Source organism: Lacerta agilis, chromosome 13 (assembly GCF_009819535.1).
Source record: "Lacerta agilis isolate rLacAgi1 chromosome 13, rLacAgi1.pri, whole genome shotgun sequence".
Lineage (NCBI taxonomy): Eukaryota > Metazoa > Chordata > Lepidosauria > Squamata > Lacertidae > Lacerta > Lacerta agilis.
Window position 1 is genome coordinate 19,875,013 of NC_046324.1, and position 17,385 is coordinate 19,892,397.

The window sequence follows — 17,385 nt, forward strand, 5'->3', positions numbered from 1 at the left end:
TAAAGGAAAAGTACAAAAAACATTAGAACATTACAGGTAGGTAGCCGTGTTGGTCTGCCATAGTCAAAACAAAATAAAAAAAATCCTTCCAGTAGCACCTTAGAGACCAACTAAGTTTGTTCTTGGTATGAGCTTTCGTGTGCATGCACACTTCTTCAGATACACACATACACACATGTTAGAACATTATGTTCATAGTTTGAAATTCTCAAACATCTCAAATATTTTGGTTTTGTTAAAAGTTAATTGGAACGAAGTAACGAGGTGGGTAAGTCCACTTAAAGCCAGAGGACTCTCTTTTTTGTCTTGAGGGCTGCATTCTCTCTTGGTCAGCCCTCTGAGGGGCCACATGCCAGCGATGGGCACAAGCAAGGTGGAAGTAGGCATGGCTATGTACTTGCCCATGCTCAAATACAGCACACACATCCAGCATATTTTCTTATACACTCAAGCATGCAGGCACACGCGCGCACACAGAACTTGGACAACATTTAATGGGGATTAAACAGATTGACAGAAGATCAGTTCTAGCAGGGCTCTTCTGATGTCTATATACACTCATGCACCTGCACATTAACTCTCTCCTGCCCCAGCAATTAGGTCATGGGGGAGAGCATTTCAGACCAAATTGCTGTGGGGAGGGTGACAGAGACTGCAGCTGAGGAGAATGCCCCTGAAAATGTCACCCACATCTGGGTACCACTATTAAATTTAGAAAATTTTCTGTTCGCTCTGATAGAGCAGTTTTTCCCAAGCCTAATCACTGTGTGTTTAGTGCATATATAAATGTGCAAGACTGGATTCAATGATTTTATTATATGTATATGCTTATTTTAATGAATGTGCATTGTAACCTTTCATGTTTTTAATTACTATTTATTATTTTTAGGACAGATTTTTGTGTCCACAAGGATGTGCCCTGTGACACTGTGGGTAAGTAACTAAGTGATTACGTTACATTTTTATGAGGTTTGGTGAAACCAAGGCACTGAAGATGGTGTTGGAATCCAACTCCCATCAGCTCCAGTCAGCATGGCCAGTGGTAAGGAATGATGGGAGTTGTAGTCCAACAATATCTGGAGAGCCACAGTTTGCCCAGTTCTGATCTATGTTGCCTTTATTTTATATGTGGAGTTTTCTGATCGAGCTCAGAAACCACTATCACTAATTCCAGTGCGCATAAATCATTATAGGTAACTTGCAATTTACATGCATTTAACTTGTGCGCCACTTGGCAAAATTTAAATAAATAAATAAATAAAGGGAGAAGAAAGAGGGTGGGCATGCGGGGGGGGGGGAAGGTTGGCAATGTCACCCACCATTGAACCCAATGTGTTTTGAGTCGCCTGTGCATAATACATTTGCATATTCATATTTATTCCCTCAACTTTTTCTACACAGTGTGCTAGACTTGGCAATTAATTCATCTTTGCTTTGGTTTGACATTGTGACACTGGAAACTGTAGAACTGTAGAGTGAAGTTGCTAAGGCAATCAGCATCTGAGTTAACTCTTGCTAAACTGAACTATTCTTCATTGTAAATAAGAAATGAATGTCCTAAAACTGAAGCTTACAAGGAATAAATCAGAGTACTTTGAATGAAAATGCAAGGCAATTAATGGAAAAGGAATGTTCTATAAGAGTATCATGTACTGCTAGAGCCAAACCCTGATAATCATCTATGTCCCATAAACTGGGAGTGGGGAGCATTTTTTCAGTCTGAGGGCCACATTCCCTTATGGACAACCTTCCAAGACAGGGGCACATACCAGTGATTGGTGGGGGTAGAAGCAAAGATGGGTGGGGCAATAAATGAAAAATTTACCTTTGTACAATAGAAGAGTTTCTGCACACGCTCACACAGCCCTCTCTGTCTTCTGTCCAGGCAAGCAAGAGGTATTATCATAGTTCAAGGAAGCAGTCCAGCCAAGCTAAAACATACAAGGAGGGTACAAAGAAGGGCTCTTAAGGGATTTAGCCTGGAGAAAGGGGGTGTGGCCTGGGGGATGTTCTGAGGGCCAGATAGAGTGGCCCCTAGCATAGACTTTTCGGTAGAAAATAGTAATGTACAGTAGACTAAAACTGGGAAAATTAAATACATTTCCAGGATCCATCCTTTCTTAGACGATTGCATGGCAAGGCTTGTACAGTAACTCCCCTGTTTATATCAATGGGAATTTGGCTGGATCATACTGCTTGGGTATATCTACACTATAAGCCTCTATCAGTTTTCTTTCTGCTTCAATGTCATGGATTCCTCCAAATATACTAAGGAATTGCTGAATGTGTTAGAGATCCCTAATGCTGCTTCTAGAACTGTATATACAAGATTTTCTTTGTGTGGGGGGGAGGGGAAATGACAGCTAAAACAGCTTTAGTGTAGGATAGCAAGGTGAAAAGGGGGGCAGAGCTCCTATACCAGGGGTAGCCAATGTGGGGCTCTCCAGATGTTGGACTACAAATCAGATCAGTCACAGGTAGCATAGCCAGTAGCCAGAATGAAGGGAATCCATCAACATCTGGAGGTCACCAGGTTGGCTGCCCCTATCCTACACCTTTAACATTTGTGTAGAAGCAGGAATTTCAGTAGGTGTAGAATTCATAACAAGTAGTGTACTGTTTGATGCTTTATTTCCTTTGCCATACCTGACCTCTTCATCCCAATGCACCTACAAACATGGGGCACATAATATACGTAGAGAACAAATTCAAGGATAAAACTAAGGCAAGTTGGTTAACCTGTGTCTACTTGGATTATTTTGCACCTTTTACATAATTATGTTGGGTTATGTAGTTTCATTGACTTTTTTCTTGCTTGTAAGCTGCCTTGGGGATTCTAGAAAGGTAAAATAGAAATGTTTTAAATAATAAAATGTGATAGTTGAGGACTCATAGTTGAGTATAGAGTATTTATAGTATAACTTACATAGTTCAGTTTAGTTGGGTAGGAGCAAAACTCTACTCCTTAGAAATGTGTATTTTGTGTGAAGACTTTAAAGCATGTTTCGGAGAAGTAGATATTTTTTCAGCTTTAATATTCCCTTGCTATATCTGCTTCCTGTTAACATTATAGCGCTAAGCACATTTTCTCAGAAGTAAGTCTCTCTGAATTCACTGGGATTTATGCCCCCAAAAAGTGTGTTTAGGATTATAACTGTAGACTTTATCAAATACTCAGTTTGTGTTTTTTGCAGATTTTAGTACAGTCATAAAGGGGAGGAATTTGGAAACTTCCACTTTTGACTAACCAAAGTTTGCTGCGTTGCCTGTACCTGCACGTATCGTCAGTTTTAACCGTGGTTAGCTTAAACTATCCAGCTTCAGTAACTATGGTTGAAAGTTAGCCTTTCTGAAACTAAACAATTTGGTCTGATGTCAGTATAAGGCATCTTCTTATGTTCCTAATGAGCACAATTCCCTCTTCAGCTGCCCAGAGAACTTTTATGTTAAGTGTCGGCACACAAATAACATAAATTAATTATTTTTAAAATGATGGCTATGCACAGTGGCCAATGTTTCTGTGTATTCTCCATTCAACTTGTATTAAGCCAGATATATCTAATGATCCAGATTCTGCACAAACTGAAGTATTTTCTTGGAAGCTGTGCTTGCTGGAGGAAAAAAAAAATGGCACCAGGCGGCTTGCATTTGTATTTTGGCAGGGTGTGCTTGCTGGAATGGACTGCTCAGGGAATGGAATTCAACTGCCAAGGTAGCTTTGAAGGTTACATAATGACTCAACCAAGCTCAAAAATGGGGGGAAAATATGTAGGTATGTATATGCGGGATAAGACTGTGCTGGCTGCTCCAAGAATCAGAACAACCACATTTGTGTTGGAAAGAGTCTGCTGGCACTTATTGTATTTGCTCAATTGCTTACCTGGCCCCAAAGGACAGCTGAATTCTTTCTTTATTTGAAAAGAGAGAGAGAGAGAGAGAGAGAAGGAGGAGGAGGGGGAGGATTTAATGGGAAAGGCATGCAAATTTCTAGCAATAGCATTGTAAGCAGCATAACTGCAAAGAACCCACAGCCTCCCCCCACCACCAGTACTGAAATGCAGGCGGCCTTGCTTTTATGCCGTTCAGGGTTCCCTGTTGACAGAAGCTAGTTAAACAGTCTGTGGGCTGCAGCCGTCAGCCCTCAGCCATATCTCTCATGTTGTGACTTGAATCAGTTCTCCTGTTTCCTGCTGAAATCTCTGTTCCAGCCACGCTGCCTTTGAGCGAGCCAAACAGTGAGAGTTCAGCGTCTCGCTCTTAATATCCTGTGGAAGGAGACTGGACGAGCTTTGCATAGCTTGTCAGAGTCTAACCTTGTTTTGTAGGCCAGCATGTTTGTAACCCTTTGCAGGTTTTAGGGCAATCTCCTTTGCTCTTGCAGCCCAGAATGAAAATGTTAGACATGAATTGAGTTTAAAGAGTCACAACTTTTTTGTAATAGCAACTATCTGCAATTGGATGACCTTAGCTTAGCTATTTCCTGGGGGCATACCTAACTTGAGGATAAAGCTGGGAGAAGTTCCTGCCCTCTCTCCATTTGAGTGACATCACCAGGCACTGGATCTGAAAATTAACTCATCTGTGACTTTCTTCAGCCACTTGCATTGGAGGCAAGTCAAGAGAGGCTGCTGGATGCTGGTCAGCATCATTCAGAGCAGAGGTTGGCAACTTTATCTGAGGATGGGCCGGTCAATGCTCCGTCCGTCAGAGGGTGGGCTGGAGCATGTGCACGTGCGCTCTTCCTGGTTGGAGGAGGGCCCATGAGCGTGTCACACGCTATTTCGGGCACTCCTCTGACTCGCTGGTAAGAGTGGGGGGGGGCAGAGGGCACCATGGGCCGGTTAGACAAGCCTTGTGGGCCACTACCGGCCCATGGGCCTTAGGTTGCTGACCCCTGATTCAGAGGGATGATTTTTAAGCCAACTAGTCCAATTAAAATGCCTCCCCGTCCTGGGATAGGAACATAGGAAATTGGTCCATCGAGCTCAGTACAGTATTGTCTGCATTGGTTGGCAGCATCTCTCCAGAGCTTCAGATAGGGGTCTCTCCCAGCTTTACCTGATGATACCCAGAGAGCTGGAGGATTGAACCTGGGACCTTCTACATGCAAAGCAGATGCTCTACCACTGAGCTATGGCTCTTCCCCCATGAAGGAGAATTTCATACCGACTAAACAAAATAAAATAAAAAATTCCTTCCAGTAGCACCTTAGAGACCAACTAAGTTTGTTCTTGGTATGAGCTTTCATGTGCATGCACACTTCTTCAGATACCGACTACATTTTTAAGCAAACTGCCCTGGTTCATATCTCCTGGACTAATAAACAGATTGGAACATAGTTGCTGCCCAGATTTCATAAAGTCCTTACCAAACTTTAAGGTACATACTCAGAGATTAAATACAATAGAAATACCTTTGCTGAGATTAAATATGTTTTTAAACACGTATTTTCTGATGCAATTTACAATATATTAAATGCATTTAAATGTATTTTAAATGCAAGCATTGATATGGATTTTTTAAAAAATGACAGATGAATAGCAGAATGGACAGCTTAGAACTGACACATGTATTAATGAAGACATGTGAAACTGACATGACCAAGCTTAGAAAGAGCCCTTTTGTGGTGTGGAGTATACAAACAAACAAACAAGCAAACAAAAAACAGCCCAATTGGCTGTTATGAGAAATCCCCATAAAATTCATTCTCAGCTCACAGAAAGGCAATAAGTTAGACTTGCTGTGCAATGAAAAGATGGGTGTGTGACCAGGAATGAGGGCAGCACTGTCAGTGAGATGCAGTGATTAGAGCCAGGAGTCAGCAACCTTTTTCAGCTGTGGGCCGGTCCACTGTCCCTCAGACCATGTGCTGAGCCGGACTATATTTTTGGGGGGAAATGAACGAATTCCTATGCCCCACAAATAACCCAGCGATGCATTTTAAATAAAAGCACACATTCTACTCATGTAAAAACACCAGGCCACAAATAACCCAGAGATGCATTTTAAATAAAAGGACACATTCTACTCATGTAAAAAAATGCTGATTCCTGGACTGTCCGTGGGCCGGATTGAGAAGGCGATTGGGCCGCATCCGGCCCACGGGCCTTAGTTTGCCTACCCCTGGATTAGAGTGTTGGTCTAAGATCTAGGAGACCAAGATTCTGACTTAGCCTTGGAGCTCACTGGGTGACCTCTGGCCACACACTTACTCCCAGCTAAAGGTACCACACAGGGTTGGTGTGAGGATAAAACGGAGAGGAAGAGTAACTATGTATGCCACCTTGCACTCCTTGGAAGAAAGTTGGAGTATAAGTGTAATAAATAAATAATAAAACTGAAATAATATTAAGACCAGCTGCATTTCACCCTTGTTGGCTTGCTGTTGCTCCCTCCTCTTCCACCACCACGTGAGCCCTTAACTTGCAGTGTGTCCTTCTTCCATTGGGGTAGGGCAAACTTGGCCAGGCTGGAGGGCAGAGGAAAGTCGGTGTTGTGATAAGACTGGGCCCTGGTTCCATCTCTGTTCTTTACTTTGCTTACTACTGTTTTGAGGCTTTTCTGTGAAAGGTTTTGTACACAGAGGCCATGAAGGAAGGGTTTATTTGTGGTGATTCCTCAGGCTTTGGTTTAAATCTCATTGACCACTTATTAGAACCTGATGCTGGTGTACTGCTCCCAATCTCTTTTGTTCAGAGATGGGGAACAGGTATTCTCCCCCCCCCCCGTGTCAGAATGTGAATTCCCCTCCCACTATAATGTTTATTCCCCCCTCAATAATGTGAATTTGTAACTTGTTTTTATGTACATTGGGCCAAAATGTGCCACATACTCTCAACTAAAAAGAATAGAAAAGCATTTGTTAAATAACGAAATAAGCCAAACCGTGTCTCACTTTATATTTGGTGCCTTGTTTTGTTTTTGGGTGTTGTCATTTTTATTCTTATTATGACTAGGGATCTCAAAAGATGGAAGTGGGCTGGGCCTCTCTGAACCTACAAAAGGGCCTGCCTGGCAGCCACCTGCTAACTATAACCCTCCCCCCTATGCCATGCCTTGAAGTTATAAGAACATAAGAAAATCCTTGATGGTTCAGGTAAAAGGTCCAGCATCCTGTTCTTACAGTGGCCAACTGAGAGACCCACAAGGAGGGCAAAAGAAGGACAGCTCTCTCTTCCATTCATGATACCCAACAACTGGTATTCACAGGCAATCCTGAACCAAATGGACTGATTGACTTGACTTTGCAAAAGGCAAAAGGCAGTTTCCTATGTCCTAAATCGGCCTTCACCATGCCAGTTGTGTTAGTCATTAAGAATATAAGAGAAGCCCCAGTGGATCAGGCCAACGGCCCATCTGGTCTGGCATCCTATTCCCAGAGCAGCCAGCCAGATGCCTATAGGGAGCCCTCAAGCAGAACCTGAGTACAACAGAACATTCAAGACATTGAGGGGACAGGGAGCAATGATGACTGCCAGGAGGCAGCTGATGAGAGTACTTCCACTGCCATCACTAAATGTTTTGCCCAGCCCCTTCCCCAAATCAATGAAGTAGTGCCTGGCTCATCCTTCACCTCTTCCAATTTTCCACCAAAAGTACTCATTTGAGAATTTTAGGCTCAGCCCTAGTTTTATTGTGTGCTATATATGGTTCACATCTTACCTCAATGGCAAGTGTGTCATTCCAGCTGCAGTTAAAGATGCCCTCCCTTTGCAGTTAGCCATTCAAAGCTGCCAAAGTTTTCTATATGATTGTATACTGATATAGTAAATCTAATTGCTGTCCTTAACTGGGAGAGGTAATTTTGGTTTTGCTCCACCCTGTTCACTTTGCTAGAATCTTTGAAATAAACATTTTTAGCCTTTTTGTGCCTCAGTATCAGCATGCAGAATATTGTCTACCAAAAGCAAACTAATTCCAAGTCATTGTAATTTAAAGCACATCCTTTACATATCTCAGAAAGCAGGCAATCGTATATGCAGTTGGACTGGCTGAAGACACAAGCCTAACTGATGTCCAGCTAAGAAACTTCAGCCAAACAAATGTCAACAAAGGCTTTTTGGAATCCTTCCCAGCTACTGGGTGTGTGAGGCATGAGGTCTGTTTGGAGGCAGATGTGGACGGAATAGCTTAAGCGTGTTAGAACTGGAGGCGGGATGTTCCATGGAGAGAATTGCAACTCCTGGAGTTTATCACTTTTGGGTGTTGCCAAAGCTTTAAAATAAGGTCCAGTGAGAACTGGAGTGTATTGCAAGTGGAGGGGAAAGTTTTGTAAACACTTATTGGAGACCCAAAGAGCACTTCATGGCCAATATGCAATCATGGCCAATATGCAAATATTTCTTTCTTATAGTTAGGTTTTTAAAACTCTAATTCCATGTACATTTACTGGCAAATGAAGCCCACTGAATACAGTGGGATTTACTTCTGAGTAAACACACTTGACATTGGCTTGCACAGCTGTGGTCCTCACACTTATTCGAAATCACTGGGACTGTCTGAACATGGCCAAGTTTAAGATGGGCCGATGATCAGATTCCAGACCAGGCAGACAAACAAATGGGATGAGGCAAAGAAAGGAGAGGCAAGTTTGTTCTAAATATGAGTGGGTCCAACTGAGGTGCTAGGCTTTATGGTACAGATAGATGCTGACTGGCTTGTTGGGTCAGCTTTCAGAATCCAGGTTGGTGCTGAAGTCTAGAGGGCTCCTTTGACTCACAGAACTTCTTATGAGCAGCGCTGGACGTAAGGCATTGGAGACTGGCTGCTGGAAGCCCTGTTTTCAGACCCCACATTCCCATCAGCACCTTGCAGACTTCTAAGTGTAAACATGCATACGACTGGACTATAGCTTGAACCCTATGCACACTTATCTGGGGTAACTACCATTAAACACAATGAAACACATTTCCAAATAAACATGTATAGCGGTCAGGCATTACCTTAGCTTTGACTGCATTGTAGGTTTTGCTAGTATTCTGCAGTTTATTTTAAAAATGCACACGCTGCCTCATTTTCAAAGAGCTTAAGCTAATAAGTAAAATTCAGTACTCCAGTGTGAACATTAAAAACTCAGCAACTTCACTGCTGAGAAAATGCAAATCCCAACTAATCTCAACATTGAGATAAATCCATGCTCAGATTTTTTGCTGACGATTGGCCTTTTGCCACTTCCTTAGGATATCTCCTAAGGAAGTCTTTCCAGATGTATCCATTTGCCACATACAGTGGTCATGGACTTGTACTCAACTTCTTGTGACAGTGTTCTTGGAGTTTACATTTTGCATGCAAACAGTAAAGCTGTGCAGGCCATTCCCACACTTGCGAAGATAACACAGTTTCCTCTTCAATGCCATTTCAGCCATCAGGGAAGTCTTTTAGCATTTGTTTAGTTTGGATTTAGGTTCTGGTGCTGGTACTTGAGTTCTGAGGAAGCAGTGTTAGAATTGTTGCATTTTTTTCTGAGTGTCGCAAGAGAGCATGAAGGTGTTGAAGGCTCTACACTGGGATTGTTCATCAGTTGTGTTTTTAGTTGGACAGCAAGATTTAGTTGGATAATTGGTAGGGGCCAATTTTATTCAGAAATAACACATTCCGATTAGCAGAGTTGGCATACATATTTTTTTAGGATATTTCGGTCTCTCTGTGTTGCTGTAATAGGGAATGCAAAACTTTCCAAGGTTTAGACAGGTGTAAAACGATTGTGACAGCTGGTATGATCAGATTGGGAGCAATACACATTCAGCATAATTTATATGTGTGCGCACACACATTTATGCCTGGAAGCTGTTTATGTTGCTTTTAATCCAGAGGATCTGTTGGGAAATGTTAGGCATCTCATCACATGGCATTTCATATTCGGTTCTTCAGTAACAGGGACCGTTAAGCAAAGTCAATGCAAAATTGTTGCTGTTTAAGCTGTGGCAAATATTTTCCACTTTTGATATTCAGTTTGAAAGTAGCCCATTCTATGCAACTGAATAGATTCTGGGGGGTGTGGAAATCATTTTACTCAGCATTATACTGTTTCTCTAGGGTATATGGGGGGTTAGGGATGGGATAGTACCCCTGGTGGGGGACATACCATGCTCCTTCTGGGGTAGTTTGTCCATCTTTGGTCCCCAGCCTGTACTCAGCTCTCACCTGTGGTTCCTAGAAGCTGTCAGCATGCGACAGCGGCCACACCCTGGGAACAGCTTTGACTGGCCAGCTAAACCAGGCGAGGGTAGCCAATGAGTCTCAAAGCCTCGGTGAGTTAGGGACTTCCCCTGCATGTGAAGACTATCCCTTCTGTTGTGTATGTATGACCATCTCTGCACATTCAGCAAAGGTTTGAGCAGAGAACAAATTACCATTGCGTAAATTGCATGGAGGAGCCTGTGCAAGTACAGCCAGCTTCCCATTCAGATCTCGGTCAAACATGCAAACACCAGGGGGTGGCATTGACACCGTGCAGTAGCAGTTAGAGGGTGGGGTGATGCCGCTTACCTGATCTTCCAGGGGTGAGGTGACAGTGAGATCAGGGCAGTGCCAACACACTGCCAGAGCCAATTGCATGAAACTTGTTGCTTCCTTGCTCCTCATCTTCCTAGTACACCACAGTGGTAGTGGTGACAGGAGATCACATAAACAGTGCCCCCACTGCCACCTAACCACTTCTGGTGGGGTGGAAACATTGCTTTTATCTTCCTTGAACATTTTAAATAGAAAGACAGAATAAAAAACTATTGTAATAAACAAACAAAACAAACAAACAAACACACACAGGTGTGTTTACAACCAGCGCCAAAGAATTGGAGGTCATTGCCAGCATGAAAAGAAAGCAGTTTCAGCCTTAGATCAGATGGAAGGAATTTTCACCATTTCGTTTTTTGAAGTGAAATTCAAAGAGTGGGAAAAACCCAGAGGCGGAGCACTGATTTGGATGGTGATATCAGTAGGACTGAGGGGGGGAGTTGCTTTGGTTGGCATTTTACTGTGAACCTACCCAATTTCCACTTCCCAAAACAATGCACAAACCAAAATGCAGCTATCCTTCAAAGTGTGCACTTGTGCGAACTCTGCAATGCAGTTCTCTAAGTCAGTAATGCGTACAAAAATATGACAGTGTGTATAACGATGTATATAATAAGATAATGTATGAGAGTGCATTATATTTGGGGGGGAATTGCTTGCAAAAATGTGTATATTGCAGAAATTGGATTTTAAAAATATACATTAGGATAAATTTGCATTAAAATGTTAACATATGTTCATGATGACTTGTAAAGACTAGGAAAATGAGAAACAGAGAAACCAAAAGTGGCACCCCTAGTATCAGCACCTGATCTACAACAGGATGTGTTGACCATCCCATTGGTTGTGCTTGGATGCCCTTAAGCTCCCACAAAAAGGCTGTTACTAGTGGAGTGGCAGAAATTGTATCTTACCTTTTTGTTTCTTTTTATGCACAAGCAATGATGCAACAGGTCTGGGGATGGAGGGGAAATGATAAAAACAGAAACGAAACCTTAGGTGAAGCAAAAAAAAAAAAAAAAAGTGGGGGGAAGCAGTTGGAGTCCGTATGAATGAAAAAATATATTGTTACCTCACAGTATGCTGACATGATAGGAGATATCCATTGGCAATAACTGCATGCAACGCCTCAGTGAATGTGACTGAAGCTTCGTTTCTCTGTGAGCCTCTTGTGGGCTGGGGTGGGGGAGGATGTCTGAATTCAGAGCAAACGCTTCAGGGCCAGAATGTGCTGTGGCGTGCTTCTAGGAAGCACGGTGGTTCTTGTGTTTTCTTAGTATTTATCTATCACATTCTTACATTTGACTTCCCAGGTTTACTGGGTCATATCCAATATTCATTCTACTTAGTGTAGTTTATAGAAATGTGTATTTTAGGTCCATTAATTGCAGTGGGGCTACTCTGAGTAGAAACATAGTTGGATGCAACCCCTCACTTCCTTCTAGTGCAAGCATTTTATTTTTGAGAGTTTAACTTTTAAGCTGATTTGGTCTCTTTTAAAGAAATGTCTACCAAATTCTCCAAAAGAAACAGTTCTCAAACTCTCTTTCTTTTTTGGGACCACTTCAAATTTGCTAGAGTGGAACAATTGGTGGAACTCTTAAACTTCCTTTGTTCTATGATGCAAAACTGGCACATAGCACATATTTTAACAACCAAATCTTCTAACATGAAGGAGATGCCTGTTTTAGTGAGCAAATTTCTGTAAAATTGGTGTAATGTTTGTCAGCTTTAGCCTGAGGTTCATTTTCCATCCTGCTTCCGCATTTGGACTCAAGGGCAGCAATTGACGAAAATCCCCATCTTGTACAGGTACAAGAATAATGAAATTATTAGACTGCACCAGCACTGTATTCACTGTATTTTGAAGATCATGGGACAGTTTCTCTCTCTCTCTTTCTCTCTCTTCCAGAGGCATAGCTGGGAAGGGGGGGTTGGGGGCACTGGGCACCACACCACACCACACTTATGGCTGGGCCTGCAGTGCACCTGAGCCACGCGTCTCCACTGAGAGTGATGCAGTGTCTTGGGTGCTTACAGGCTCTGCACTGCCTGAAACGGCAGTGTGGGGCTTGCATCTGCCTGCCACTTCCCCTCAGCCACCCTACAGCTGAGGGGAAGGCGGTAGGCGGACTCCTTGGATGCTCCACGAAGTGCGGCCTGTCCCCGGACACAGGGTGCACGTGCTGCTCCTGGTGCCCGAGCGGCTAGCTACGCCTCAATTCCCTCCACCCCCTCTCTCAGGTTTCAGGGAGCCCCACAAGCAAGTAGGTATTCTCCCCACCATGTGCATCTCTAGCTTAACCCAAAAATATTGGGACAAATAACAGGGTCATTATATAGAACTCTGTTTGATTCAACAAAGCAAATTTTATGATAAATTGCATGTGCAAAGAGGCTATATTTTAATCTTTAAACATCTCCTATCCCTGCCATCAGCCTCCAGACCCGTAAAGTCAATATAATCATGATATATTATTCAATACAGCATGTCAAAAACTCTGTTCTGGGGAAAATGGATTCGGCGTATGGCTTTGCAAATAGAAGGCAAGCTGGTTCCCGACAGGACACAATGCAACTCATTTGTCTCTAAAGCCTGTTAAGATAGTTGAGTTGCAGATCCCCAAGATAAGCAAGCTAACATTGTTCTCCTACTCATTCTTCTGTGGTCTCTGTGCTGAAGCCAAAATGTAATTTAGAGCTTTCATTTATATAGTCCTTTTTGTACTGCCATGTCTTTTTAAAAGCTGTCTAATGTATTTACCGACCCACGTTGGAAGCTTTTTGAAAGGGAGTGTTAGTGAGGTCAAGGCCTTGGCCTGCTGTTTCTTTCCAAATCAGATAGGACTGCAGAGATATGTCAGCACTCAGTATAAAATGAGATAAAACTCCCTGTGCACGCCACCCAAAACAATTGACTATTGGAATTATCAGCATGCAGAAGTGTGAGGAGGTGAAGCCAGTGGAAAAGTTGGCCCTGTGAGTGAAGATGCAAGGTGTCTAAATTGGGAAACATCACTACGCTATATGCAGCAGCAGCATCAGTTCAGAGTTCAGACCTTCAGAATCGTTCCATTGAGACGGTCCAACTTGGCCTTGACCCAAGTAGCACAGAAACGAGTTGTGTCTTGCCAGCTCAGTGTCTGGATGCTTGTAACCTTTCTAAAAATAAAGGACTACTTCTGAGAGGAGCATGGCTCCTTCATTTTACTTACACCCTTAGGACTCTGAAAATGCAAGGAAGCTGATAAGACATTCCTCAACTCGACTAAAGTTTATTCCGTGCATTTCCACACTGTCTATATTTAAACTGGTTTAGTACCTTTTTTTCATCTCTCTGGGAAACTCTTACTACTGGAATTCTGTGAGGGGCCCATCCAGTTGTCAGTTTTATTGTTCGTTTGTGGGTTTTTTTTGTTCTCATGATGCTTTTGGGGCGATCATGCTCAGTTCTGCTTTCCTCACAGCTAAATGCAGGACTTGGAAAGACCCTTTTCTGAAATCCTGGATAGCAGCTGCCAGTCAGTGTAGATAATTCTGAGCTGATTTATACAGAGCTGATTTATACCTTGGACTCACAGAAACTGTTCAGTCCAAGTTCCTAAGGCAATTTTTCTCTGTCTCATCCTATGTTCCAAAGGCTTCACTGCGCTTGGAGGCTAATCTTCCTTCTTTTGAATTACAGATTTAGCGTAGAACATTTAATTAATGGTTTTGGCTGAATTTAACCCCCACTGGTCTACTAACCCTAGTATTGAGAGACAGTCATGAGAGTGCCTGAGTGACTAAGTGTGACTAAGAGTGTCATCCAAAAGCTTTATTCCTCTGGCTTATCACCACAACAGTTATTAACATTGGGCTTCAGCAAAGCAAAGAATGTAATTAGACAGCACCTATATGACATTGAATGACAGAATAATTTGGCTTCCATAAGGTAATTTAGTTCATGGTATGATTATTTTTCACCCAGTCTTCTTGACACATTGGCACCATACTTGCAAAAGTTAACAGTTCTACAGATGTGCTTTCACTTATGCAAGATTGAACATACTGCCTTCAGCCGTACTTGAGGGTCGATTTAAAAAAATTCTGCTGGAAAACCATTTATGTCCATGTGGAGATGACAGTATTGAATCAGTAGCTCATGTACTGCTAGATTGTGCTCTTTATAAAGATTTGAGGAGTGAGGTTATTACCCCTCTACTACTATCTATACCAGGTCGCTCAACCATCGCTACTGTGTCATTTCTTTTGGCAAATAAAGATAACCAGGCAATAGCAAAAACTACTAATTTTTAAGCAGGGGCAATTAGAATAAGGTCTATTTAACTTTCTAACATTGCTCAGCTTTTTAAAAAATAAAATAAAAATAAAGCCTATTGGTTCACATGTTTTATCTGTGCCTAAGGATCATGTCTTAATTCTGTCATTTGCATTGATGTAAACCTCCACAACGTATTCTGCATAGCTAACTACAGTATTTAGCTCTATTCCCCAGGGGAGCGGGTGGCGGTGTGATCTAAACCATTGAGCCTCTTGGGCTTGCTGATCAGAAGGTCAGTGATTCGAATCCGTGTGACCGGGTAAGCTCCTGTTGCTCCCTCCCAGCTTCTGCCAACCTAGCAGTTCGAAAGCATACCAGTGCAAGTAGATAAATAGGAAGCGCTGTGGCGAGAAGGTAAACGGCGTTTCCGTGTGTTCTGGCTTCCGTCACAGTGTTCCGTTGTGCCAGAAGGAGTTTAGTCATGTTGGCCAAATGACCCAGAAAGCTGTCTGTGGACAAACTCCGGCTCTGTCAGCCTGAAGTGAGATGAGCACTGCAACCCCATAGTTGCCTTTGACTGGGCTTAACCATCCAGGGGTCCTTTACCTTTACCTATCCCCAGTATATTTTATCTTATTGCTATGGCAAGTGGCTAATGCAAATAAAGTTTCTATCTATATCTATCTATCTATCTATCTATCTATCTATCTATCTATCTATCTATCATCTATCTATCATCTATCTATCATCTATATAATTCTGAGCTAAATGGACTAGTACAAGGGCTTTCAGTGTGGTTGCCCCTATTCTGTGGAACAGCATTCCTGTCAAAATACAACAGGCCCCTACTGTCTACACTTTCCAGAAACAACTGAATATGTTTTTTCTTCTGAATACCTCTCCCACAGCTGGATGAAGAATTCTCTGCCATGGGTGTCCATTTCGTTTTTAAATTTATCTTCTGTTACCTGTATACTGGTATGTTTGTGTTGCCATATTGCTATGAAAGTTGATAGCAATATTAATGCTTCCTGTGCTCCCAACTTCTTCTGCTCCTTCTTCTTCATTAAATTTATATACGCCCCTTCGTCAGAACACCGCAGGGTAGTTTACAAAATGCAACCCGTGTCTTTATGTGTTATATCTGTACAACATACAGATCAAAACAATTAAATGAATGCAACTCTAATACTAAACATTATATAACAAAATACAGATTCTCATTAACAGCAGCAGCATAAAAAATAAGGAGAGGAGAAAATCAGCAGCAGATCAGCAGCAGCTCCCAGTCACTTGTCACAGGACCACAGGCAAAGAGATATAGGAGAGGAGCCTTTTAGCCCAAGCAGCTCTCAAATGAATAAAATACCTACAGAGTGGGAGGTTCAGGAGATAGATAAACTCTGCTTCTAGCTGCCAGGTGTTCCCCTCCCCCTGCTCCTCTGCATCAGCCTTTGTATTTGAATGCTGTGGGCTTCAAAGCATCAGTGATTCTTTATGGTGAATTCCATGATACTCTCTTGCTCAGAAGTGTTGCTTAAGACTCGTGTTTAGTCCCATCATCCTTCCCTGCTCCCGTCTTGTTGCACTGCCTCCTTGTCTCCATCCAAAATACTTTATTGATACAGATGGTTTGGGCAAACTGGAAAAGAAGGAAGTCTCGGAGTTCATCTTAAAATACTGAATGAAAAGCTGACTTTTGAAACTCTGCAAAGTTTGCAGTGTAGTTGTCCTTGGTACATTTTTAGCTGGGGGCAGTTTTATTTATTTTTTATTTATTGAATTTACATCCTCCCCTCCCCTCCCCCCCCCAGGAGCCCAGGGTGACAAACAGATCTATAATTTAAAAACAAAAACAAAGCAAAAGCATTCTAAAACAGTTTAAAACATTCTAAAAGCAACTACAATTTTAAACTTCTAAAAGCAGTTATGTTTAAAAAACATTCTATAAGCAATTTTCGGCCTGAAAAGCGAGATGAGCGCTGCCGCCACACCCCATAGTCGCCTTTGACTGGACTTAACCATCCAGGGGTCCTTTACCTTTTCCTTTACTTTACCATGGATAAATAATCTGAACTTTGGCCTTACTTTTCACTCTAGGCATTAGCATCCTAATTGCAGTGCCTGAGCCTTGGTTAAGGATCTTCCTGATCAATCCTCAAAATATTTAACAATAACTGAAATGTTGAGCAGGGAAATGCATTTTCATTTCCACTTGATTTCTAAGCAGCCTACACCTACCATACTCTGTAGGGTTGGCAGAGGGTGGGATTGTTTTGGAATGTGGACATCAGCACATCAAAGCTGAGTAAACATTAAGATGATGCTCTACTTCCTCTGCTTTGGCTAATCCCATAATTGAAGGGGCCACTGTGTCATGCCAGATCTGTGGCGTTTATTAACTTGCTCTTGGATCTGGAGAAGGAATAGGAGGGATTGTTTTAATGGGATAATGAGCAGATGTCAAAATGAATGAGGGTTTTTTTCTGCTTATCTTGTTTTCACTCTGCTCTGGTCCTCTGTTATGACTTGGCGGGGAGGCAGTTTGATGAGGATAAGCACATATATACATATGCTGACTTTCTTTAAAATAATGGAGGAAAGGA

The 17,385-nt window shown here is 42.3% G+C and overlaps 1 protein-coding gene across 2 annotated transcripts in view; it reads left to right on the forward strand.

Annotated features, from left to right (window-relative positions):
- ADAMTS17 (ADAM metallopeptidase with thrombospondin type 1 motif 17) overlaps positions 1-17,385 on the forward strand; it is a 158,899-nt gene that overhangs the window by 40,371 nt on the left and 101,143 nt on the right. For both annotated transcript variants that reach the window (XM_033166477.1, XM_033166478.1), the window contains exon 7: positions 890-933. In XM_033166477.1, coding sequence (XP_033022368.1) covers positions 890-933 — 44 coding nt within the window. The remainder of the gene's footprint in view (positions 1-889; positions 934-17,385) is intronic.